At 47.1% G+C, this 27,763-nt stretch overlaps 1 protein-coding gene across 2 annotated transcripts in view; it reads left to right on the top strand.

Moving 5' to 3' along the window:
* Positions 1–27,763, top strand: part of LOC146798005 (mitogen-activated protein kinase kinase kinase kinase 5-like) — a 581,883-nt gene that overhangs the window by 543,858 nt on the left and 10,262 nt on the right. For both annotated transcript variants that reach the window (XM_085625240.1, XM_085625239.1), the window contains one exon: positions 24,266–24,321. In XM_085625240.1, the coding sequence (XP_085481366.1) occupies positions 24,266–24,321 (56 nt within the window). The remainder of the gene's footprint in view (positions 1–24,265; positions 24,322–27,763) is intronic.

Below are 27,763 nucleotides of genomic sequence, written 5' to 3'. Positions count from 1 at the left end.
GGGCCTCACACCTGGAGGGTGGTGGGTCTGTGGGGAGCCCTGAAGACTCAGAAGAAGATGACAGTACCTGGACGCCAGTAGAGAGTGAGGACCCCGTAGGTAGGGAGTCCCTTGCTGGGTCCAGCGTAGGAGATAGCGCCTCATCCCTTTCCCTGTCCCCTGAGCACAGTGGTAGTTTTCTGGATTCCCCAGTGAGGGTGGAGTCCAGTGGTAGCAGCGTTATAGAGTGCAGTACAGAGAGTCCCATTCCCAGTTCCCCGAGTGTGGTACCTTGTTCCCGAGAGGAGGAGGAATATAGGTTGACGTTCAGGGCCAGTAGGAAGCTGTCCCACCATTCTTGGGAGGAGTTTTTGGGGGAATGTGATGATGCACTGTATGATTGGGTAAGGGTAAACACGAAACAGGATTTTAAAGGACTGTATAGTCTGATTATCAAGGAGCAGATGCTCAGTAGTTGTTCTCCAGGGTTGCGCCAACACCTGTTGAGGTATAACTCTTTTTGTCCATTTGAACTTGCAGAGGAAGCAGACCGCTGGGAAAGGGCCAGAGGTTCTCTAGTGTCATTAGTGAGTGATTCCAACAATAGTGGGTCAGAGATCCTCCAGCCCAGCGTGGTGGAGGAGGCTCAGTGTAGCCCAGCTAGGTCCCAGGATAGCGAGGAGGATGTAGGGGCTCACTGCCTGGCTCAGTGGAGCAGGAGTGAGGGGGTGACCGAGGGTCCCCAGACGCCCGAAACCCTGCCTCAGGACTTGGATGGTTTCATGAGGGAACACCAAGTTGGGGACCTAGGCTGTCCTGTTAGTCCACTTGAGGAAGATCTCTTAGTGAGTGGAGGACCTGGAGCACCTGTAACCAGGGTTCCTGTGGTTCTGGAGTCTGGCAGTACCACTCCGGTAGGGAGGGTACAGGAGTCCAGCGTGAGTGATTGGGGGATGAGTTCCCCAGTGGAAGAGCCGGTGGGTCAGGGACTTCCCAGTTGGGCTAGGATCCCGTGTAGTGACCAGGGTGACACCACTTCTGTTCTGGGGGATCTCCGCGCACTGTCAGGTGGACAGGGGACGGGAGATCAGCGCCAGTCAGACAGTCGCTCGACATATGTGTCATTTGATAGCCTCAGGGGGAGGGAGTGTAAGTCCCCCAAAATCCTGGAGTGCCAGGCGATTATTCCACCAAAGGTTCTAGGCCGGAGGTGGGAAGGCCAGGTTCGGGATCAGCCTGACCTGAAGGGTGGGACGTCTGTAATCAGCGTCCCGACCGGTTCTTCTTCCAGAGGTACCGCCCCAGTTGGTAGGGAGCAGGGCTCTGGAAGGGGGTGCAGAGGGTGGGAGAGCCCACCTCTGGCCCCGGTACAACCTGAGGGGTTAAACCCTGGGTTGGAATGGCGTTCTAGGTGTACCCCTCGCCAGAGGAGGAGGAACCCTAGGAGAAGAGGTAGGGGGGGAGAGCCTTCCCTGAGACTCCTGGTCCGCCTGAGGGTGTAGACCCTAGGCTGGAGAACCAGTGGCAGTCTAGTCCTGTCTTTCAGAGAGGAAGAGTGGAGAATGGCCGCTATGTGCCAGGGGTTACTACCCCCCACTCTGTGATTAGGCAAAGACCGGTGGCACCTGGGTGGCCTAGGGCCTGGTCTTGGCCGCGGACAGCTTGGGAGTACCAGTGGGGTAGCCCAGTTGGTCCAGACAGTGGTGTTAGAAAGAATTCCATGGGTTCACCGTGGCGTAGAACCGGAGGGTGTCCCTGCAGTTGCGGGCCCGCGTCCGTGTTCTATCGCCCCAAGCAGGGAAGTCCATCACGGTGGTGATTGGGCTGCCCTGCGTTTTGGCTGGAAGGGGGTTGTGTTGGACTTGGCCCTTCTGGCAGGTTCACCCCTGAACTTTTTTGCTTTTTACTGATGACTTGGTGTGGTGATTTTTTGGTTTCCTGCGCACTTTCCCTGTGTCCCAGGGTAAAGTGCGTGCGTGCTCTGAGTGCATGTGGTGAGATAGGCCTGCCCTCCCATAGGAATGCATGGGGAATGTATGTGTCCCTAGTAGTTCCTGATGCGTGGGGTGTGCAGGCCCGAGTTTGGTATGTGCGGACTCGTGGGAGTGAATGCTGCGCGATGATGTGTGCGGCGTGCATGTACCTAGTGTGGAAGTGCCACTTCTAGAAGTGGGCACTTCTGTGTGCAGTGTGTCTGTCGCGTGATTGGCTGGTCATGTCATGTGACGGGCTAGGGATTCCCCAGAGTCAGGATGAGTCACCCAGTGGTGAATAGGGAGATCAGCAGCTAGATGGGTGGGAGGAGTACACCTGGGTCCTGAATAGGGCAGGGATTTCCACACACAATGCTGGCTCCGCCCCCTGCGGTGCGACTGACGACCCTAGCCCTGCCAATGAATAGAGTGAGGGGCTGAGCACATCAAGGGTGCTCCCCAACCAGCTGCGACTGGTTTTCCCCCTCACCCTGAATCAAGAACAAAGGGTTTCAGTGTATAAAAATGGGGCTGTGTCCCCACAGAAACTGTTCTTTGCCAGGATCCTGCCTGAGGGGGGCTGCTGCTGCTGCTGGACCAGAGGACCGCCACTTGGACTACCTCCCTGCCTGGAGGCCCAGTGAGCTGGCTCTGGGTCCAGCCTTGCCCCCACCCCTGCCCTGCTGCATGCAGGGGAGAACTTTGCTGGACTTTGTGCTTCCTGGAATTTCTAAGCGCCTGGAAGCGCTGGACTTGCTTGCAGCGCTGAGAGCGCTTCCACTTCTGCCCTTAGCGCTAGGAGCACTTTATGTCTGAAAGCCGGTGCCCACCCGGCGTTTGCCCCATCTTCGCTGATCTTAAAGTCCCCTGGCAGGTGCCCACCCTGCCAGGGACATTGCCGTGGTCGTTGGCGGGTGCCCACCCCGCTTATTGGTCTTAATTTCACGGCGGGTGCCCACCCCACCGTGTATTCCATAGCGCGAGGGAGCCTACCCCTCCCACGAGTAAAAGAATCACCGCCGCGGCCGGGGAAGCGTAGGAAGTCAGGCAGCGCTGCCTAGAACAGGGGCGTGGCCCAACCAGGAAGCAGACGGGAGCCTACCCCGCGCTTCTGGGACTCTGGCGACAAAGGAGAAAGAAGCCGTGTGGTGACCCAGGGAAGCGGACGGGAGCCTACCCCGTGCTTCCCCGAAGCAGAGAGAGAGACAAGAAGAAGCGGAGCCGGAGGTTCGGCGGGAGCCCACCCCGCCTACCGGCGAAGAAGAGGGCCCCGGGCGTGCTGCTGCTTCAACACGAGACGAAGGAGAGCCGGTGAGTGGGGCGCGAGCTTCGGTGGTTGGGAGGTTGTCGGGCCACATTGGCGGTGACCGCCCCCCTGTGCAAGCTACCTCCCAGCTGCCCCATCTGACAGCGGGCAGCTGCGACGTGTGGAGGGTAGCTTTAATCACGAGTCCCCCGAGCGGGACTCCAACGGCAGGGGCATTTCTGTTGTGCCTGAGCCAGGCACCGAGGCCCCCATTGATCGTCTGAGAGCCCAGGAAGGCTCCCACGCCCGTGGGGCATTGTGTACTTCAGAGCGCGAGTACGCTCCAACGACGGGGGCAATATTTGTTTAGAGCCCTGAGAGGCTCTAGGGGGCATCTTGCGACGAGAGCCCAGACAGGCTCCAACGACTGCCCTGATTGTCCTAAGGGCCCAGCGGTGCCCAGGCCCCAGTCCCTACAGCTGCCCAGCACTTAGTGGGCAGCTGCATCGTTTAGGTTGTGCCCCTGTGCATTGTGCGCCTGGTTTGCGCAGCCTGCGCAGTCGCGCACTGACAGTTGGATATTGGCCATTTCTGCACCCCTGAGAGGCCAGTTGGCCTGGGGACAGTTTCTGCTGTGTTGTGCCCTCCCCTAGGGTACCTGGTGATTTTCATATATGTACTTTTGCGCCTGCGCAATGCCTTCATGATATTTTCTTTCCTAAACTGTGTTTACACCTCTAAATGTATTTTATGCATCCTGTGTTTATGTGCTTAGACCCCTACAGGTAGAGTGATACTTAGGTGGTTGTTTTCTCCCTAGTACAGGTGGTACTAGTAAGGTCCTAGTTCCCTGCGTGATATTCCTAAAGGTGGTTAGGGTTGCGTAGGTGGTACTTCCTGGTTACCAGTAGTTACTGGTTGTGTGCTATATGTTCTATTTTTAGTGCTACAGTGATTGTATGTGCTATGTTCTAAAATATTATTCCTACGTTCTAAGTGCTATTTCTAAAGAGTGCTAATTCCTGACAGTGGTCCATGTGGCCCTGTCCCCTGTATATATAATCCCTTGTAAATTCTGCCCGTGCCTGTTGGCACATTGTAAAGTGTGTGTTTTTATCTAATGTGTTGTGTATAATACAAAGGTTATTTTTATATAATACCTTGTGTGGAGTTTCCTTTGTGGTGGGCCTTGGGTGTTGTTGCTGGGTGCGTGCGCAAACGCTTTACACATCGCCTCAGGGATAAGCCTGTCTGCTCGTGCCAAGCTACCAAGGGGGTGAGCAGGGGTTATCTTTGGCGTGTAACTTCCTTGCCCTGACTAGAGTGGTGGTTTCTGCCTGACTTTGGCGCAAGCCTTAGCCAACCAGAAATCCCATTTCTAACAGTAACAAATTCTCTTACCTACTCCATTAGTCAAAGTTTGTGTCACAGCCTGATGTGATAAGCTGCTGCAGGGGTCAGGAAGGGTGAATAGGAATAAACAAACTCCTTTTCTCCTGCACTGCATAGAAAAAGAATATCCACGCAGCAGGACAGTAGGCAAAGGTTACCTTTGTCAAAGAAAGGATTTGTCCCTTTCGCCATGTGGAGATGAAGGGGTGAAAAAATAAACAAAGCCTCATTAACATGTAAATGGTCTTTTAAAGACCTGTGAAGTACTCGGGTGCGGCTGCGATAATCTCAACAAGCATTGGCATAGCCAATAGGTCTCGCCTTTGGGACCTTATAAGTGTTTAGCCATGCAACAGTTGCATAACTAAATACTTATAAGGTCCCAAAAGCGAGACCTATTGGCTATGCAAAGCGAAAGTGATCGCGATCTCGATCACACATCAAAGCGGCCGCGAAAGTTAAAGTAATCGCGGAAAAGCGCGACGCGTGAGCCCGCGCACATGCACTGTAGCTCTAGGCTGGCCTGGTAGCCGTTTTTGGAGCCCTCTCAATAAGTCTCGCCAGACCAGCGCATACGCTGGGTCAGGCGACACCTAAAAACTGTCTGTGTGTGTGCGCGCCAAGGAAGCTGTCTCAGCCTGGGCTGACACACACAACTGGGGGTTGAAGCACTCAGAGCCAAATAGCGTTGCGCCCCTGCCTTCAAGCCCTCACTGCGAGGGCCAAGGCTCCTGTTTGGGTGGGCCAGGCTCATGTTTGGGTGGGCCTGGCCCACCCGGCCCACCCGCTAGAACCGGGCCTGCTCCATCCCCCTGTACCTAATCTTTATCTTTCTCTCACCCCTCTCTGAATCGCACCACACTATTAATGACTCCTCTACCACAAATCTCTCTCTTCTTCACTCTCTACCTCATTTTTGTAGCGCACCTAGCTTTCTCTCTCTCTACCTAAACTCTCAGTTTACTTCCAATTCAGTCGCTACCTTACCTCTCAACCTCCTCTCACTTTATATCTCTGTTCCCGTTAACTCATCTCTCTCTCACTTCCTCACTCCTTTTCTGCTTCCTCTCTTTCTATATTTTTTTTCCTACCATTACCTCCTCAGTCTCCATCACTCATCTCTTTATGCAACACCTCTATTTCACCTCATCCTTTCTTCCTCACCTCTCTCTATCTCTCATCTAAAACGTCTTTCTTACTCACCTCTCTGTCTCGCTATCACCACTATCTTCCTCACCTTCTCTCTATATACCCCTTTATGACTTCACCACCTTTTTCTTTAATACTCACCTCTCTTTGTCCCTCTCACTCCGCTATTCTCTCTACCTCACTGCCCTCCTTACCTGACCAGTCTTTATATACGTCACTTCTCATTAGGTCTATCTCGTTACCTCAACCCTCACATTCAATCTTTCATCTCTGTTTACTATTCAGACTGCCACAGACCTTTACCTGTTTACCTCTACAGTTCTGCCTCGCCCTTTCTCTGTAACGCACCTGTCTTTATACCTTACCACTCTCTTTACATCACCCCTCTGCGCACCCCCTCTCCCCCTCATATTACATTTCTTTCTTATCATCGCTAGATTATTGCTATCACTGTACCCCACTCTAAAACTTTAACTATCTGTCTACCTCTCTTTCTCTACCTATCCAGGGGCGTGTGTAGCTTGGCCAACAAGATTAGAGGGTGTGAGCTACAGATTTCCCAACAATCATGCTGGGATATCATGTTAAAACACATTATATGAGAAGCATAACATAACAGGTGCTTAAAGGGCAGAGGAAAGAGAGAGGAGGGAAGATTGTTAGGGACACTTAAAACACATATTTTTTAAAACTAATCAACATTTTCAAGGCCTTCAAAACAGAGAGAGAGAGTGTGTGTGTTTTTTTGTCAGTGTGGGCATTTAAACATTTCCGGTGAAATCCGACAGACACTTCATTATACCTGACTGAAAGCACTCGCACCCCACTATTTACTACACAGGACATTTTTTAGGGGGTGTAACACCCCATCTGAATCTTCACCCCTGTATAGATATCTTTCTCTTTCCACCTCTCTATATCTTTCTTTGTGACAACCCAGTCTTTGCCTCTTTACATTATGCCTCCCCTATCTCACCTGTATCCCTTCTTCCTCTACTTCAAATCTTTCACTATGTCGTTTTCATGACCCCTGTGCAGTGGCGTCACTAGGGGGGTGCGGGGTGTGCGGACCGCACCAGGTGATACCCTCACGGGGGGTGACACCAAAGGGCCGGTCCGGTCGGCCCTGTGCCCTTCTTCCATCGTCCAACCTTTCCTTCTATTTTGCAGAGTCGAAGGTCACATTCTAGGCAGAGACATTTAAACCTAAAATAGTAAATCAGAGAGAAGGCAGGGTACCAGAAAATGATCTGATTTCACATGAGATACCAGATGTGGTCCCCGTTGACCTCTTTAAGGATAATTTGGCATTTGTCAAGGCTGTGTGCTTGCCCCCTTCCTTTTTAGTTTCTATATCAATGACCTAGATGATTATTTGATTTATCCTGCAGCCGATCAACCTAGGATCCTCCTAGGATAGGGTCCAGACAGTTACCAGTACTCATGTAAACGGATGACTGTGTGCTCACGGTTAGACAGGGAGGGGTCGCCAGAAGCTTTTAGATAGTTATGTGGGTTGTATGTTTGATTTTGATTTGATTTTAAAATTTATATAGCGCACGAATGGCCATGGGCGTCTAGGCGCTGTGCGGAAAGGTTTGCCAGAGATAACAGAAACTGGTAACTTTAGTTCGAAGATAGCCAAGTTTTTAGTGATTTTCTGAAGGAGAGAATTGTTGGGCTGTTTTTGATGTCCATCGGGAGAGAATTCCATAGTTTCTCTGTGTCCAGAACAAAGCTTCTGCCTCCCCAGCGGGCTTTGTTAAATTTGGGTGTTTGGAGGAGTTTGCTCTGTGATGATCTTAAGTTTCTGGCTGGATGGTACCAGGTGAAATGTTGTTTCAGGAACGAGGGACCGATCCTGTGCATAGCTTTGTAAGCTAGGCATAGGGATGTGAAGTCTATCCTTTTTTTCACTGGGAGCCATTAAAGTTTTCTTAAGCCTTGGTAAATGGATTGGAATTTGGGAATTTCCAGCAGCAATCTGGCAGCTGCGTTCTGCGGCCGCTGGAGTTTGAGCATATGCTGTTTTTGAAGGCCTGCATCCAGGGCGTTTCCGTAATCGAGTCTGGCCAAGGCCAGGACGGTCACCAGTGTTTTTACTGCTTTTGTGGGAATAAAAATACACACTTTACTGATTGTCTTAAGTGTCTGGAAGATTAAAGATGAGACATGATGTCTGAACAAGGTCTCTCTACCAATAAAGCAAAATCTTTTTGCCATAAAACTAAATGGCTCATATCTGTAAAAGAAGATTTGCAAGCTATCAATAGAATGAAATTGTTTGAAAATCTGTTGTGTATTGACCAATTGGCTAATTCCTTGGTTAAAGGTGAATTTTTAAGATCGATAGCTGAAAAGAGACTGGAGGGCGAACTGAGGAAGAGGATGGTGGTGACATACCTATGCATACATTATGCACAACACCTAGTATTCCGCCATAACTGCTTAAGGTGCAATGCCAGCAGAGATTTTACTTGATAAGGTTTAGGCTTGGCTTGGCCCATTTGTTGGTGTCCTATCCCTCCAACGTGTATACTATGAACAACCTGATGCCGTGGCCATGTAGCTCAATAGTGCCCCAATCTCAACTGCATATGTTATTTTTTGTGAGTTGTATAAAGAACGGAGAACACGGTTATTGAGACCTCTCTTGAGGAATTTAAATATTAGGAAGTGTAAACAGGCACTGGAGTTTCTGCAGTTGCTCCAAACTGATGAGGTATGTACAACTGTTCATAGATTCATTGCCTTTGTTATTAAACATAGGAGAGTAGTGGGGAAATAGAGGAGATCCAATGGGTGATTCTTTTTATCGCCATCTTCTTTACTAATGTTTTTATACATTATTCTTTTAAATGAATTGTATTGTGTGATTTTAACCTTTTTATGCACTAAGTCACTTTATTCATTGACCCATCTGAATATATTGTATGATTGATACAGTTTTTAAAGGAAAAATATTTAAATTGTTTTGTATTTTACATATGTGCTTCATAGATTATTGAATTTAGTTGGTCGGATTTCACCTGAGGTTATGGTGAAAATCCACACAACAGTGCTTTAAATCTCATTGTTGAAACCCGAAAATGTTAGTTGTGAAGGAGGATTTATTTGTGATTGCGAATATCTGGCAAGTATAGCTTCAATTTCAAATCATATGTACATGAGATTTATTTTATTAGTCTGATCTGGGTTTGTCACAAACATTTTGTTTACCTCTAATTTGGTTTTGTTAGCAACGAGTCGATTGTTGCAACGAGCTAAAGCATTAGGTGAAACCTATATCCTTGCATTGGTTGTTGTTTCTTTCTGCCCATTGCTCATTTTCTTGCACCCTATGTGTGACTGCTTGTTTGCTGCTTGACTATATCATATGTGTTACTGTGTGTTTGTCATCTGTGTGTGCCAGTGGCGGCTCGCCAAGGATGTGCTGTGGGGTGGTGGGGCGGAGGGTAACTCCGGCATACAGCCAAAGTGAATTAAGTAAATAAATAAAATAATTTACATTGTGCGAGCTGCAACACCAACTCGGCGATTCAGATCGCGCAATGTAAATTGTTTTATATATTTATTTCTTTACTTGATTCCTTTCTGCCATATGCCGGAGTTTACTACCCCCCACCCTGCCCCTCCCCATCCCCGCCTCACCACCCCGCAGCACACTCTTGGCGAGCCGCCACTGGTGTGTGCCAGTGTTTGTGAGTTGGTGAGTAAACATGGGTACCTGACTTTCCCAGGCACCTTTCTAACAGGCCACCGTGCTCAAACCTCAGTTATGACTCTTTTGTCAGGCTCTTTGCCCATTCCCCAAGATTTTTGGCTCCTAAACTCGCTCGTTCCTTCCGTCCCTCTATTTTATTTTCCTGCTTTCTCCTAAACAGCAGAGGCCTACTATTGGCCTATTAACTACTACCCTACTTTGGGAACGTTCATGCCATTCACAAGGAATCTTCCTCATTCTCTCTCTCCTCGTCCCTCCTTTCGACTCTGGTTTCTCACCAGTGTGTTTACCTTAGAGCAGCATAAACAAACATAATGTGACACATGACTCTAGGTCTCTCTGCATGAGGAACTGCATAGCAAGCGATTCATGTGCATGAGTGCCTGGTAACTTGTGTATACGGGTGTGTTTGTCACTGTTTTATCACATATAAGCAACTGCTGCTATGTACATTCCCAACAGGGATTTTGGGCCTTTTATAGGAACATGGTTGGGGAAATACAGGGAATTGGGGTATTTTCCTGATATAACGTTCTCACTCTGCTTAGACTTTGCGTTGATGGGATATCCAAAGATATTGGAGTAGACGCCTCACTCACTTATCGTGACATGCTTCATCAGAGGCGTCTATCCACACCCGGGTAAGGTGATACCGCCCAGGCGGACTCAACCATTGATGTAATGGGTGTTCTTATATAAAGTAGTTGATGGTTATGCAGGGAACCAGATGAGTGATAGTAAAAATACCTCTAGGTATACCCACACAATGTTTTATTCAGAGGGTACCTGGAACAATGGACTGGAATGCAGTCTGGAGCAATTAATCAAATCCTTCAGACATTTCTTGCTCTGAAAATATGGTAAACACCCTCCGACCACTCTTATCTAACCCGAAAGCCATGGTCAGCCACCAATAATCCTTATGCAAATACAGTTTCATTTTTGTCATCCTCTGGTGCCGTTCATGAGGAATCTGTAGCAGCTTTTCCTTGATTGTGTCTTGAGCAATGATTCTTAGGCTGTAGACTTCCGTGGACCCCCAATGAATCCCTACTGGAAGCCAGGGACCCACGCCTAAGCAATTTATATTCTTTGAATGTCGTAACTCTACAGAAACACGTTTACATCAAACAAATGCACAAATTATGGAAATTATTTAAATCTCAAACAAAATTATGTGAAGATCAAAATGTTTAATAGAAACATTTTTAGCTTTCCAAAATCTAGTTTTAGTTCTTAAAACCGAAGCCTTATACTGCAGTCTAATATAGCACTTTGGCTTGTTTGCTCCTAACGCATGCTCTTTTTTTCAGCGTATACCATTGCTGCCTCATTAGAGGCCACCAATAGTCCATACTAGATTCCGTTTGCTGTACTAGCAAGATGACACCAACTTCATTTGTATCTTCCAATTCAAAATGTGTTCACCTATTCAGAACGTTAAAACTTAACATTTTCAAATGTATTTTTTTATGTACATATACTTTTCTATCTGCTAAAATGAATTAGGGGAGAGGAGTTGGCCTAACAGCTAGGGCGCTTGACCTCAGACCTGGGGAACTGGGTTCGAGTCTCGGTAATGACGCTAAACATCCTGTGATACTGGGCAAATCACTTAATCTCCCCGTGTCTAACGAAAAAGGAATGTGTGTCCTCATGTAACGTAACTGGTGCTATGTAAAGCGCTCTGATACCTTATTGAATTCGGGTCAAGTTCGCGCTATATAAAACTCTGAAAAAAAAAATACATTTTATAAACAGTAGCGGACTCTTTAAATAGGCGTCGGAGACCTCCTGGGTTCAGCAGACCACAAGTTAATAACCGCTGGTCTAGGGGGATTAACCTACCTCTCCTGCAGAAATGACCCACCTTTAAAGATAACTCGGAATGTCATAGCCTCATTCCCTAATTGCTTCATCTATAGCCTTTCCCAGTACCAAACTGTAACGCTTTCCCCCAAAAAAGTAATTACCTTCTTTGCTTTCTTCATATTCGTTCCTTCTTACCATCACTTCACACATGTCAAAAATATCTTCGTTCTTGTTACATTATACTTCATCATTATCTTCTGCTTTTTTCTACTACTTGTAGACTTCAGAGTCAATTCTATGAATGATTCACATTCGTGGGATATTCACCACATGAAAATCATGAACTTGCAATTGCATTACACATTTGCTAATGTGTGCATGAGTACCACGTTCAATTTGCTTAAGATAAAAAAAAAAGAGCAAGGGCTTTCTTTTCAATTTTGGATCATCCTAACTTCACTCCCTTTAGTAGTCTTGATGCAAACGCATTTACTCCTTTGCCTTTGGGATAAGCCTGTCTGCTCGTGCCAAGCTACCAAGGGGGTGAGAAGGGGTTATCTAAAGTGTGTATACCCCTTACCCTGACTAGAAGCAAGGGTCCCTCTTTGGTTAAAGATATCTACCTCTGCCAACTAAAGACCCCCATTTCTAACACTCCTCCTGCCAACTATTTACATAAGACTAAAAAACTGATACTTCACTGGCATCCATTGGCACTCTAATTTTCTCCAAAAGTCAAAGCTAATTCAGCATGTGCACTATCAGTATTGTCCTTCTAACGTCCTTAAATTCTGCCTGCCACAAATCCGTCCCAATAACATATTGCTCTGTTTGCCAGTGCATTCATTTTCCAGCTGTATTAAAACATCTAGAAAATGTGTGCTTAATACTTCATTGTATGTAGGAAAGAACTAAAGTTATCACTATCATCAAAATATACAGGAGCAGATTTACAAGAACTGGCACATCTCTGGATATTAGCAGAGATGCGTCAGTTCATTTGCGTCCCGTAAAAAAACCCTTGCGCCACCATGGATGCGTCGCATTTACAATGCGGTGCACTGTGGCGCAAGGATAAACAGATGCGTGACGTATCTTTTGGCGTAGAGGCAGCGCATTGCTGGAGTCATGTTGCAAGCATGACGCAACTCCAGCAATGAATAGGTATGCCTATTCCTAACATGCTGCGTCCCTCCTTACACCTGCTTCAAGCAGACGTATGGCTTTGACGGAGTGACGTCGTAAATGTGACTCAGTGAAATCTTGTAGATTTCACTGCGTCACTTTTACAAGGCTTTCTCACGTCGGAACGCCCACTCTGCATACATTATACCTGATGCAGGTATACTATAGCGCAGGGCTTTCCAATGTGACGCATCTCCCTAGATGTGTCACGTTGTAAATATGTCACAACGTGGCACATTGTTTATGATGCCGTTGTGTCACAGAAGTGACGCAACAGCAGAGTAAAGTTGTCGCAAGGGGCTTGTAAATCTGCCCCACAGTACCTAAGTGCCATCCACTAAGCCCCTCTTAGCTCTTCCTACCTCACTAGTTATCTCATGGCATGGCCTAGATATCTTAATGAAAGGGCATAATAGGTAAAGCACTATTTTTAGGACATCTTCTTTCCTCACTCATCCCTGCTTCTCATCCATCATCCCTGCTTCTCATCCATCATCCCTACTTCTCATCCATCATCCCTTCTTCTCATCCAACATTCTTAATTCTCAGCCCTACTTTTCATCCTACTGTCATGAGAAGCAGTGCCGAGGGATGGAACATAGGGATGAGAAGAAGGGATGATGGATGAGAAGTAGAGATGATAGAGGAGATGGTGGGATGGCAGATGAGAAGTAGAGATGAGAAGCAAGGATGAGGGATGAAAAGTAGGGATGAAGGATGAGAGGTAGGAATGAGAAGCAGGGATGAGGGATGATAAGTAGGGATAAATGACGAGAAGTAGGGATGAGAAGTAGGAATGATGGATGAGAAAAAAGGATGAGGAGTGAGGAATGAGGATGTCCTAAAATGGATCCTGTGATATTATATTTCTTGGTACACTTTCTCAATCTTCTTCACACTTGGATCTCCCACCTTTTGGATTCGACCAACTGCACATCCCCCCCCTTCTGGGCTAAAGCTATCTGTCGATCTTTTCTACATAACACAAAGGATGCTCTCTATACTCTTGGAAATTCCCTCACTTTTTCCCAGGACATGCCATTTTATTGAAACCTTATTCCTAGACCATCAATGCAACACCTCAACACTAGATGGTTGCAAATCCTTCCACCCTACATCACCCTAAGTTTGTATGTGGCCAAGCTGCACAATGCTGTTACATATTTTTCTACACTTTCTCTGAAACTTCTGCTTTCTCATGCCGAATTGAAATATCTGTAATAGTACCTTAACTTTTGGATTAGAATGCTTATCCTTTTATCTAAAATAAATATCATAGTCATTCTTCATTTTATGTTGCTGCTCTTGGATTCCAAAATCTAGCAAACTTCCAAATACCCTAAACCAGTGGTCCTTAACCTGATGTCAGAGGACCCTTAAGTGTCCGTAAGGCCTACTCTGGGGCAACTGTTTTTCAAAATTAAGTAATATTAAAATTAATATATTAATATTAACAAAAAAATAAAAATTGAAAATTAGAAGAAAAAAATTATGTTTGATTGTGAATCAAACAAAATATTTCAATATTCGAGCAATAGTTTAGTGAATAGTTACTTCTGTATTTTTGTGTATTGTTTTGAGGTTCAAAGCATAGAAATTCTTTAGGCCGGAGGTCCCCAGCTCCAAATATTGAGTCAAACGGGGGTCCTTGGATTCAAGTAATGATTCAGTGAGGGTCTATAGAAGTGAAAAGGCTATGAACCAGCTTTCTACTGATCAACACTTACCATACCTAGTGCCAGGAACCCTGGTCCCCCCCACTCTTACCCTGCTTCGACCCTCCACACCCTAACCCCCAGTCTCCGCTCCCTATGCTGCTGCCTTGCCACACCACACAATACAGAGGGAGCCGCCTTCTGCCTTTTCTGCAGGTTTTCATGCACTTACCCACACCCAACGTTCACCATACCCTCATCAACACCACCTAACACGCAACTCTCTCAGACTCACACAGTCCTGCAACCACCCACAGAACAATCTGCGCTCACATGCATGCTCCACCACACCCGCTCTCTCACCAAACATGCCACAGAGTTCAGGGAGCTGCTGCAAAACAATTCCCTGACCAACGTTTTCCTGTGAAAACCTAGGTTAACACCGCCTTGGCATCTGACATCACCACACCCATTCCCCCGCCTACAAGATCACCAAGCAGGATAGACATCACAACCTGGAGGCTGAATCCCCATCATCCACAAGAACACAATCAGCTGCACCATCGCCATGAACACATCATCCTCCAACAACTGTCATTCAAGCTCCATGTCACAGCTGACTTCACAATAAGTGGCACTCTCATCTTCAGACCACCTGGATCACGCACCAACTTCACCGACACATCACAGACATCATTTCACCACTCGCCCTGGACACTAGGAATTACATCCTACCTAGAGACCTGAACTTCCACCTGAACTTCCACCTGGAAGACCATACCGACCCCAACTCAAAAGCACTAATCAGAGACCTCGGAAGCCTGGGCCTCACCCAATTAGTAAAGGACTATACCCACGTCTCCGGACACCTCCTGGACACTATTTTCACCTCCTTCTGCAACATCTGAGTCAAAGAGCCCACACCAGATTTTTCTTAACAGATTTGATTGGGATTTCGCAGCTTGTACTACACACAAACAGTAGCATCTTTTGCAGAAAAGTTCAGTAATTTGGATTTAACAAGGATGCTTCCCTTCCTCAAAACCAGTGTGATTTCCCTTAAAAACAATTGCAACATGCCCCTCCCTACCCATGAGTCGTCGTGTGGTCACAGATATGTTACAGGTTAATGCTTTACCCATTTCAAGCCCAAACTAGTCTCTTGTACAGATCATGCCCTCATCAAGTTCAGCAAGCCTGTCCCAGTCCAATACCCACACATCACCACCAGCCCAGCCCACCAAGCAGTGTCACAGACAAGGACTGGAACACCGCTCTTTACTCCCCCGACCCGAACGCAGCAACAGCCTCCTCAAAGCCATCAAAAATGTCAACAATCAAATCACTTCCTGCACTGCCTCCATGCCTCCCATCAAGCACAGCAATGCAACAAGAATTATACCCCAGGCCACAGATGAACTCAGACTGATAAAATGTCACTGTAAGCAACTGGAGTGTGAATGGAGAATGAGCCAGGGCAAACAGGAGCACTTTCAACTTTGCTTTGAGACGCTACCACCAAATGAACCGGACCACCAAATGTGCTGCTCTGGTACACGCATCAATGCTAACACCAACAGAAACAAAGTAATCTTCGCTGTTGCGATTGATTTCACCTCACCAGTTGTCGTCTCCAAAACAATCACCCCCTCACAGGACCTCTGTAACAATCTCCCTCAATTCTTTAGCAACAAAAGCACAGTCATTTACAGCAACTTCAACCCACAACCAGACCTTACAGACCTTGCCAAATGCCTCCCAATCTTATCCAAAGAACCAATGCTAACCACATGGCCCATCACCACCCCAGACAAAAATGCTCTAGCCATGAAGTCCATCTACTAAGGGGCCCCATCTGACCACTAACCCCACCACTCCTACTCCAGAGAACTGCAAGCCATCAACGCCATGCTCATAAACATTCTGAATGCCTCTACCTCATCCTTGACATTCTCAGATGCTTGGAAACACACAACTGTCCTCCCCTTGCTGAAGAAACCCTCCATGGACCTTTTTTCGCTTGTCAACTACAGATCGATCTCCCTACTACCATTCTTGGCCAAGGTCTTAAAGCAAATCTTAAACAAATGCCGCACCGAATACCTCAATGACCACTAACTCCTCAGCACCACCCAGTCTAGTTTCAGACCCAACCGCAGCACAGAAACAACCTTAATTGCTGCCACAAATGAAATCTGCATGAATCTGGGCAGTGGAAACATGGCGGCCCTCATCCTTCTGGACCTCTTCCAGCATTTGACACGGTCTTCCATTGTGGCCCCTCGGCTCCCACACAGATAGTTTGCAGTAATTTAATCCTCTGATTTGGCACCCAAAGTTTCTCTAACCAATTCACCAAAGAATACTTGGAATGCAAACATTTACTCGCAATGCACAGAAACTACAGTGCTCTGGCACCTTCCATATACCCGCTGATTACTATATATCTGCTCATGTCTGAATGATGACTCTCTGGCCCCACTACACTTGTTTCTCCCATTCTCTCCTCTAGAGTTATCTCCACATCTTTATCCTTTAACAGATTACGCACTGAAAGGAACCACTCCTAAGGGCCTTTCTCTGTGTTCTCCACACTCTCACCTGCTGCAGTCTCCTACCGCTCACTGCCCTGTCATATTTTATCAACTACTCACATCTATATATTACTCCTACATTTATTGGATCTTCATTATTCACATATTTCATCTTGCAACACCTCTAATCGCACTTTAAACTATAAAATCTGTCCTTATAGAGGCTATGCTTCTTGTAGTTATGCTGCATCTTTCTCATTGTATCGTACCTAATGGACCCTGGGTAAAATGTTTATTATAGAGGTGTAATCTTGCATATGTTCAGTAATTTAATGTTCTGCTTCTTACATAAAATTCCTGAAATTATGCTATTATGCCATGTCACATCATTATGGGGTTGTATGACGTTACAACGCATGCCATTACAACGCATGCCGACACAATGCATACCTTTACACCGACTTGCTGTCGGGGGTGCGCTGGAAGTTGGAATAGTATAATTTACTATTCCAACTCCAGTGCGTGCGACAGTAGGGAAGGTGTTGGAGTTAACTTCAACACCTTCTCCCCCCTGCAACAATCTTTCGCGTTGTAACGACATGCATTGTAATGGAATGCGTTGTAATGCTTCCGTTGTAAAGGCTGTTTCTCCATTATGGGGTTCATTGCAATGTCGGGCGGAATAACTTCTGTCCGATACAGCTTCGGTCATGGGACCAACCGACACCCGGTTGGCGGTCCCGACCGCCCCATTAGGATGCAATCAAGCACTGTTCGGTCGCATTACTATATTTTACTATGGGTGAATGCATTCCGTCTGTAAACTGGCCATAATAAATGCTTCCATAGTAAAATGAGAGGTGCGGTTCATCCCTCCACCCCGTGGCAGGCACCTCAAGGTGCAGGGATCAACAGGGGGGCACTGTAAGAAATTGGGTTTCTGTTGCAGTAACCCCCCCCCCTTTTTTTGCCTAATAGCTGATGCACTTTTCCTTGTTGTGCCCTGGGCTCCTGCCAATCAGGTGCCCAGGGCCTGTGTTCCTTCCCTTAAAACTGCCTAACAGCCACAACCCAAATTGGCAAACCCTGGCCACATGTCAGCCCCTGGTAAATGGTACCCTAGGTACCCAGGGCCATGTGACCAGGAAAGGCCTCTAAAGGCTGCAGCACTCATTGTGCCACCCTTAGAGGCCCTGTACCCTAACACACACACACTGCTCTTGCAGGCTAAGTGTCTGGATACAAGACAAAACAGAGAGTCGACATGGCACACATCCCTGTGTGCCATGCCCACAACCTACACTGCCCTGGCATACATCAGCCACCCCTCTAGCTGGGTGCCCTATGCCAGTGGTGTGGACACAGAGGCAGGAGCCCTGTGCCCCTGCAGTACCCAGGTCCATTCCTGGGTCCTGTAAGTGCAGTGCTGCCAGCTAAGGGTATATGGTGCTGGGAGCTTGTCAAACACGAACTCCACAGTACCATAATGGCAGCACTGAAGACTGAGAAGTTTGGTATCAAACTGCTCAGCACATTAAATCCACACTGATGCCAGTGTGTGATTTAATGTACAAAGCACCACAGAGGGCATCTTAGAGAGGCCCCCTGAAACCTAAAACCCACAATCCACGTCTGTTCTGAGGCTGCCTAGGCTGCCACACAGCAGACATGTTGCTGGACCCCTGGGTAGGAGAGCCCCTGCTCTCCTGGGTCTGCAACAATGCACATCCTGGGCGAGGTGCTAAATCTCCATCCCCAGGATGGGCAGGGGGAAGCTTCAAAGGCATTCCGCCTCTGTGAGCTTCCCCAGGCCACTGCAACCCCCCACTCTGGCGGGAAGCTTGGCCGGAAACCCCAAATAAGGACAGGGGATGTGCCAGCCTGCCAACCCCACCCCTCAGGTGGGGGAGGCGAGGTGAAGCACATCTCCGGGCTCTCGCCATCTTGAATATGGGAAGCCCTGCCCAATCAGGACTAGGCTCCTGCCCCCCTCCCACAGGAGAGAGGCAGGATAGGGGGTGTACCCACCCCAGGACAGGGACCCATTGGCCCCTGCCCTTCACCCACCAGTAACGCCCCTAAATCTAGTATTTAGGGGCACCCTGAACCTTCCTTCCCCAGATCCCAGATTTGAAACTACAAGAAGAGCAAGAAGAACAAAGACCTGCCCTGCAGCTGCTAAAAAGAGGAAGACACCAACTGCTTTGGCCCCAGCCCTATCGGCCTGTCGACCCTCGAACCTGCTCCTGCTCCTGCTCCAGCGCGGCATCTCTCGTGGCCAGCAACCTCACCAACCCCGGAGGACCTGGCTACCTTTTGGCTCTAAGCCCCTGGGACTCCCATGAGTAGAGGCTCTACTCGAAACCTATCTCTAACCCCTGGCAGCAGCCCGGAACCGCGAACCCAGCATACTCTGCACCAGCCAAGCCTGGCCAGTGCCGGAGTGAACAAAGACCCTGAGGACGACCCCACAGCGACTGTGACCCCGAGTCCGGCACCCAAGGACCTCCCTCGACACTCCTGAAGAAGCCTGCAGCCTCAGAACAAGGTGCCCCCCCCCAACCGCGATCAACAGAGGGTGAGATTTCCCGACACCAAAAGGCACCCCTGCACGCGGCGCCCCACGGCCCCCTGTGCCCAATCCCGGGGTACCTACCTATCCTCCGACTACCCAACTTACCTCTCGAAGTGGTGGTGGCACCTGAAGAGTCCTCGTCCCCGAGCTTGCAGTCTTTTTCTAAACCGGAGATTTCCCATTGAAATCCATTGAGCGCCTGAAGGCTAAAAAGCCTTCTGCACCCAGCCACCCGAGTGGCCCTGGCATTGAAAACTCTACACCTACCTACTTCTTCACTTGCCCTGAGTAAGTGACCAGGAGCCCAGCTCCCACAGCCGTGTGGCTTGCCAGTCAGCAGCCACCAAACAAGGCCCCCCTATCCCTCATAGGATAACATTGGGCCTAACTCTCTCTGCACCCGGCCGCCCTAGAGCCGCTGAGGGTGAACCAACTGTACCTACCTGACCCTGGGAGACCCCTGAGTCTGTGCCCAGAACCTCAACTCTGCCAGTCGAGTACTTACCTTTAAACCGCAAACTCTATTTTGATATAACATTGACTGGCTTTTTCCTGAAATTTCTTTTAAGTGTGGACTTTTCAAATCTTCAAATATTCACCAAAAATCAGCCGAGTGACAAAAACGAATTTACTCACCTGCTCTTAGGTGAGCTCCCAGTGCTGGATCTTGGTGCCCAGCACTGACTCTGAAAAATACCTACAACTGTACTTACCCTTAACTCAATTTTCTTCCATAGGAAACCATTGACTGTTTTTCTGTGAAATTTCTTCTAAGTGTCGATTTCTGCAATCTTTAAATATTCTTCAAAAATCGTATAATATCTGAAAACGTAATTACTTACCTGTTTTGGATAAAGGTCCCAGTACTGAGTCTAGGCACCCAGTACTGGATTACAAAAGTAACGAGAACATACTGTACCTGTAACCTGAATTTTCTTCCACAGGGAATCATTGAATGTTTTCTTTGAAATATTTTCTAAGTGTCAACTTTTAAAATAGCTAAATATTGTTTAAAAATCATTACAGTAATTAAGTCGACTTTCATCACTTGATTCTGAGTACTGACCCAGAACTGAATCTAGGATCCAGTCCTGGAATTCCAAAAGTAATCCTAAAAGTAATCTGTGGCAAATAACATGAAACTTCCGTTGAACTCAATGCATTATTGTGTTTAAAATAGTGTTGCCTATTGCAACCACTTGTAACTGTTTACAAAAGTCAATTACATCTTGCAAAAGTATTTATATAAAGCATCTCAATCTGAGAAAGTATATTTTAATTCCAATTGTTGGTTCTAAAATAAAACAAGCATATATATTTTATATATAAACCATTGGCCTAGAGTTCAGTTATTGAGTGTGTGAGACCATTTGCTGACTGAGTGTGTACAACAAATGCTTTACACTGTCCTCTGGTACTGCCTTACTGCTCGACCAAGCTACCACTTCAGAGAGTAAGGTTATACCTAACTTTAACCTCTGTCAAACCCTTGGGGATTGTGGACTCTGTACACCCTATACCTATTTGGGAACAGTATATACAGAGCCGCTTTCTCACAGGCACCATAGGTGCCCTCTCAGTCTCAAACTGAAGGCATGCACCCAAGGGAGCCCTGCTGGGGACCCCCAAAGACGCTACCCGGCATGGTTTCCATGTTGGACAGACAGGCATGGAAACCATGTCGGAAACCATCATCGTAATCTCAAGGGCTGAAAGACCTGCACTTGAGATTACCTGCCGCATTCTGACTGGTCGGATTCCTTTTCGACCGCCTCAATCAAAATGAGGCGGTCGGAAAGGAATCTGACCGGCACATTACGAAATTTAGGGTGAGCCCAAGGGAACAACGTGAACGACTACGAGCGGCAGCTGTTTGTAGCAGTTGTGTTTTTTGCGTTATTTGTTTTGCTGAAAATGTGCCTTGGTGTCCGAAATGGACATCGAGATGCTTGTTGTGCTAAAACACAGCACCAAAAACCTGGCTTTGCACTTCATGTAAATATGCAGAATTAATTTCTCGTAATTTGTTACAAATTTCACATAATTACGCAAAAGCTAATTTTGCGAATTTCACTTAACCCGAGTACCTTAATGTGTTCTGAAAATGTGCAACTGATGTTGTTTATTTCCATATATAGTATGTTTTCCCCCCTCTTCGTAAAGACTTTTGTCGCCTTTTATGGGCTAGCTCGCACTCTATAAAACCTGCAAAAAATAAATAAATAAAATAAATGAAAGAATTCCAGTAATCCATAGCACTAACTCTCGATTTGGTACACAATCATCATTCACCCCACCACTTGACCTGATGACTTGCTTCACAATCACTGACACACTTAAATGGTGCAGCACCAGAATATCGCCGTCATACTATCTAGCGACTGGCATAGTATCCTAAAATCGTCCATAGAAAATGTCACCCCATTGAAGTTAATATTACAAAATCTACATGCAATGGGAGGATATTTTTGTTTAGGACACCATATTTATGTCAGGCGATATTTCTGCATGCAACATTCAGAAACATCGCCCTTTCAAATGTCAAAGGTCAGATTACCCAATGGCTCTGTCTGATGAATATACTGCTAATCTGCATAAACGATGCAGTGACACACTCTAAATAGCATGCTGGGGCAACCCTAACCTGCCTGTAGGACAGGAGTCAAACCTCCTTCTTGGTTTATGACTCCACTGCCACTATTCACAGGCCTCAGAGATGCCCTGAGACACTATCACTGTGACAGAAATTACATTCATGGATAAAGCAGAGGCCCTCCCCTTGGGTCATCCTCGGGCTTCTGGTATTTGACCATTTTTTTTGCAGTTTTATGTAGCAGGAACTGGACCCGAAGGTTTTGGAGCGCTTTACATGAGCACCAGTTAGATTACACAAAGACACACTCATTTTTGGTAGGCATTGGGGGATTAAGTGATTTGCGCAGAATCACAGGATGTTGAGCCGACGCCGAGCTGCTCCAAAGTCGGCAGCTCTGGCCGTTACACCAGGTTTGTGCAGGCTCAGCCCACGCGAAAAAGGACAAGGTTTGTTCTGCAAACTGCTGGTTGGCTGCTAAAGCAGGGGTGTCCAATGTAGTTGACTATACTGATAATTACTATCTAGGCTGATACAATGGAAATATATCTACAATGGGTATACAGAAAATCTGTGTTAGATCTGGCCTTCCTACACCAAAGTTGGCTTTCTCTGCAGTAAACCCCCTTGAGGAATACTCAGAATGTGACTGATCTCACAGCGGGATTGGTAACCAAGCCTGCTCCAGATAGGGCAATGGAACATGCATGATGCTTCACTTCCGCAGTGTGACTGTTCTATGTAGCCATTTTGAGGCAGCCAGGACACACAGTTACCCAGTCAATGCTAAGACTGCAGCTAGGCTATGTATACACACACCTTGCTATAATCATAAGCACAGTACCACAAGTAGCAATAAGGGTTTTATACCCCTAACTCGAGGTCAATACAATGACATCACATCCACTACATTGCCCACTAATAGATCGTCAGGGTGCATATATTATTATTTTTATCACCATATTTTCTACCTAACCCTTTAAACTATTATGTTCGCCCATTATGCTTATCTATACTTTGTGATGTAGTGATACAATATAATTGCCATACAATATAATACATACAGGGATGTACCCTAATCAGATGCATAGTAAAAGCAGCGCAGCATGGGTTGCTAGCGCCCAGGGCAAATTTTAAAATAAAGTAGTGCACCCCCTAATCCGTGGACCGTTAGCTCAGGAAGTACTAATGGTCCATGGGTTAGTGGGCACGATACTTTCAATTAAAATTTTGCCCCCCTAAGAATTTTGCGCGCAGACAATCTCCCCTGTTTGACCCCCCATGCCACACCACTGTATAGTAACATAACAACTGTAATTGTCAGTGAATTGTGTCAGAGAAGAGCTCGTCACACTAGATCCACTCCGAACAAAAGCTGCTTGAAAGCTTCAGTACTACTCAAAGTGAGTCCAGACAGAAATCATTATAAGTGGATCCTTAGTAGGGGTGGGCTTGTCACAGCTAAAGCCAGGTAATACGCCAATAGCCTTTCCAAATGTCTTTATTGAGGTAGGGAAACTGTCTTGCTCACACACTGGGAAATACCAACTAAGGGTCCGATTACGATGTTGTCTTGAAGGGCTCTGGATGGGATTCGGTATTGTAGAATCCGATACGGAACCCTTGTTTCCGAACGAATCGTACACATTTCCCAACGACCGATTACGATGCCCAGAAACCGTATGTGCAGTCCAAATCGGTTCCGAAAGGCATTCTGGCAGCCCGAGTCTTTTGGAACCGAATCGTACAGCTCTATGGACACAGTTTCTGATGAAGCGAGTACGATGACCAATTCAGACAGCCGTTCTGATTCGGTCTGCCTGACACGAAACAGCTGTTGGAATCTGTATTTGGGGGCCCGTTGCGGGCACCCCTTCCCCAAGAGGCATCCGATTGGGACCCATGGGGGTATCCAAGGAACCCCTCTTCCCAGACATGCACAATGTGGCAGGCACCATGGTGTGCCACCCCTTTTTTCAAAGAGAGCCTGTGTTCTCATTCGTAACACAGGCTCCCATCGAAGTCAATGCAAGTCTGACCGAATAATGTTGGGTTGCATCATGATCGGTTGTTCGGACTCGCACAACCCAATCAGTTCAGAAACCATTCAGAAAATGATTCCTTTGGGCTGCTTTACGGACGACATCGTAATCGGGCCCTAAGTTAGTGGGAAAGCCCTTCTGTTTCTTGACCAGCCTCCAACTTGTCTTACAACTACTTCAGCTTCTGGGTTTCCACATTATAAATTCAAATCTCAGTCACATAATTAATTATTTTAGAATTTTAATTTTGGGACGAACAAGGATCCCAGAGGCAATAACAGGCATTTTGGGTGCAATAGATAGCTCTGTGTAGAGACAGTGTTACTTGTCTGATCTCACCCAATCAACTACGCTTTTTCATTTCACTGTTCTTTCCCATTCATGATGGAAACTGTCCTTTCTTCAGGTGACGGAGGATGTCCGGGATGAGAAGCGTGAGATTCGTCTCCTGAGCTCTAACAGGTAATGCTATTTGGTATTTGGCATTCTTGGCCATTTCTATAGTCATCGTCAATGCTGCCTTTCTCTTCTGTTATTAGCCTAAACTTATGCTTTTTTCCTTTCCACCTTTTTTATTCCTTTCGACCCACGCTGTCTCATTTTCTGTCACTCCTCTCCAGCACACCCCCTTCTTCTTTCTCTAACTCCAGGTTCATTTTTCTCCTATTTCTCATTAATCTTGCTATTTTTATCTTCTCATTTTCTTTTCCTCCTTCTCATTCGTTCTCCCTACTTTCTCTTGCAGCTGTCTCTTCTAATCTCTCCTCTCAACTTGCATTCTTATTAACCCCCTTCCTACGTGCTCTAGGGTCACCAGGGTGTATAATTGCTAAAGCAGACGTTTCGTGGCATAACGGAAAAAGGGCCACAAGTTCAGCACACAATTAAGTTGTTAATGCAAGTGACTGTACACACGTCAGTAAATACACCCCCAAGTTTCTGCCGTTGCAGAAAAAGCAGTGCTTAATTTGTGCTGGTGGTTGGCAGCAATTGTTTTAGGGGCCAGGACTTATTTTTCATCCTCAGACTTTGAGCAACAGCAAGAGGGAGAAAGGCAGAAAAGGGAGAAAGAGAAAGAGAAGAAAACTGTGACAAAGGGAGGAAGTAGGGATAAAAAAAACTATCTGCGATAGTGAGATAAAGACACAGGAAGTGTAGGGTGTTGTGGTGACCAAGACAATTAAGCTAAGTAGTCTTGGTATTGGGTACCTTTGTGCCAGCAGTTCACTCCTAAGAAAAACTTTGGGCCCCTGCACTTTTTTTTACATATTAAGCACTGACTAAAAACAGCCTAGAAGTTATGCTGACCTGCTTCACTGCATGCCTTGCGCCCACGTGCTTGAAGGTCCTCTCATGGCTGTCATTTAGGGGTCCCCATGGGTTGCAGCAGCAGCACCTGGCTTGCCCCTTGTAACCCCTGGCACTGCCTTTGTGACCCTGGTCTAAGAGGTGGCAAAGTCAGTGCCAGGAACACAATGGCAGCTGATCCATGTGGACGTTGGTTGGTGCTCCACTCTTTTTTTTCTTTCAATTTTTTTATTACACTAATAGTCAATAATATTTAATTGTTCAACAATTAGTGTAATACAGAATGGAGTATATTAAGCTGGAACATGACCTTCCCTGACAGCTGAGGTAAGTAAGAAAAATGCTTTTGAATGTATGTTGTGTGCATCCTTGTGGGCAACTGTGTGCACGGCCAGATTTCTGCTCTACCAGCCTCAGGAGCGGGGGGGGGGTGAGATGCACCACACCCGCTTTTGTTACAGGGGACCAATATTGCACTGCTGCAAAACTGGCCCCAGTAACAAAACCTGCCCCCACTGGTACAAAACCAGGCCCCACACCTCCGGCCCACCAGGAAAACGCCCAGTGCCCGCTCCGGCTAGTCCGGTCCTGACTGTGTTTTTCCGTGAAAGAGCATATGTGTGTGTGAATATGTCTGTTATCTATTACTGTGCGTGTAAGTGAAATTGAAGGTCAAAGGGCGTGTGATGTTACTTGCGCTACCCCTGGAAGTTTGGTGAATTGACATTCAAGAGCCCTCACCATGTTGTTCAGTCTATTTTCCCATCATACAGATGCCCCTGCTGCACTGCTAAAAGAACTCCTGAGCATGCGCAGAATTATACATTTTTTGCTTTCTTTTTGGCGTAAGTCTGCACTTGCTGGTGGGCTTCTCCGCTGTCATTGCTGGGCATCTTTTATGCCAGAGAGCAGACCTGGTTTTTAGGACAGCGGGTTGTGCATCGTTTGTGCACCGTCTTGATTGCCCTGGTTACAGCCACTTCATTCACAGTTTCAGTGAATGCTCCTTTCTCTTGGGAAGGGCTTCGTGGAATCAGTTCCTCATCTAGAAAGCCATCTTTAGACTCGACATCCCTAAGGAGGTTGATACATTTGTTGTTAGGAAGCCAAAAGGAAGTTAAGCTCCATGTCTCCCTAGTGCGCCTTCAGGGAAATGTTGTCATCGAGCTGGTCTCCATAACTACAGCCGATGTCGTTTACCATTAGCCTGCTGTAGATGACTCCATATTTTTCCCTTTCTGCTCCCTATGGAATACCAAGCTTTAAAGAAGGATGAGTCAGACATTATATTTGTGGCCATCACTTCTTCGTTGGAATCCACCAGAGGAACCTTCAGGACAGCTGTGAATCTGAGTTTTGTGCCTCCTGGACAGCTCAGCCCGCGTGGGTCTTGGCATGCAGTGAGGTGGCCAGACAATAGTCTCAGGAAACTGAGCCCATGGAACCATCCAGGATCCTAGTCCCGACTGTACAGAAATCTCTTAATCAGGCATGGTGCATGGCTGCTGGTCCGTCTGTCCTTGGGTGTCGCCTTCCCCAAACAGCTGTTCACGAGGGAATCTTCCTCCCCAGATAAAGGATTTAGAGCACTAATTCACCATATGTCGGGGGGTTTTGGGGCATTAGTCTCCCTTTCCTAGCAACAGTCATATCCTTTGTCACATAACCAGACTGCCCCCACAGGTGAAGACCTATCACCCCGAAAAGGGGTTCTATTTGCTCAATTGCATGGCCATGGTGGACCTATGACTTAAAAAGCAGAAGGATTCCCTCTCAAAGAAAGGGTACAGTCACTTATCTTCCTGGATAGAAAATGTCAGGGGGCCTACATGCCACTGCAGACTGAAGCAGTGTTTTGAAAAAATATATATTTTATAAAAATAAACCCCAGCCAAGCAGGAGATTTATTTCTACAAAACAAAAATCAATGTCCCTGGTATACCTTGAGTCTTCTCCCAGCATGTGGTGGTCATTGACTCTTGTTTCTTGTTTGCGACCACCATACCCTTCATGGTAGTCACGAAAATGAAAAAATACCGTCAGAAGCCCCGCCGTAGACAGACTGGATGAACCAACAGGGCTCAGTCATTATTCCAGTGGTGGTTGGACGCTCGGCAAAGGGTTTCTGACTGCAGAGCCAATTGGTGGTCCACAGTCTGAAACCAATCAGGCGCAGGGCTGGACTGGGAACTGAAACTGGTCCTGGCAAAAAGCTCGGCCGGCCTGGGGAGGGGGGCGGGGGGGGGGGGAGCTTTGTGCAGCTTTTGTTGCAGGGGGCTGATATTGCAGCTATGTAACACAAGCATTGGCATAGCCAATAGGTCTCGCCTTTGGGACCTTTTAAGTGTTTAGCCATGCAACAGTTGCATAACTAAATACTTATAAGGTCCCAAAAGCGAGACCTATTGGCTATGCCAAGCGGCCCTGCGGCCGTGAAAGTAATCGCGGGAAAGCGCGGCGCGCGTGCCCGCACACATGCACTCTAGCTCTAGGCTGGCCTGGTAGCACTTTTTGGAGCCCTCTCAATAAGTCTCGCCAGACCAGTGCATGCGCTGGGTCACGCGAGACCTAAAAACGGCCCCCCAGGGGTCTAAAA

Source organism: Triturus cristatus, chromosome 9 (genome assembly GCF_964204655.1).
Source record: "Triturus cristatus chromosome 9, aTriCri1.1, whole genome shotgun sequence".
Classification (NCBI taxonomy): domain Eukaryota; kingdom Metazoa; phylum Chordata; class Amphibia; order Caudata; family Salamandridae; genus Triturus; species Triturus cristatus.
This window is presented reverse-complemented; position numbering and strand designations above follow the sequence as displayed.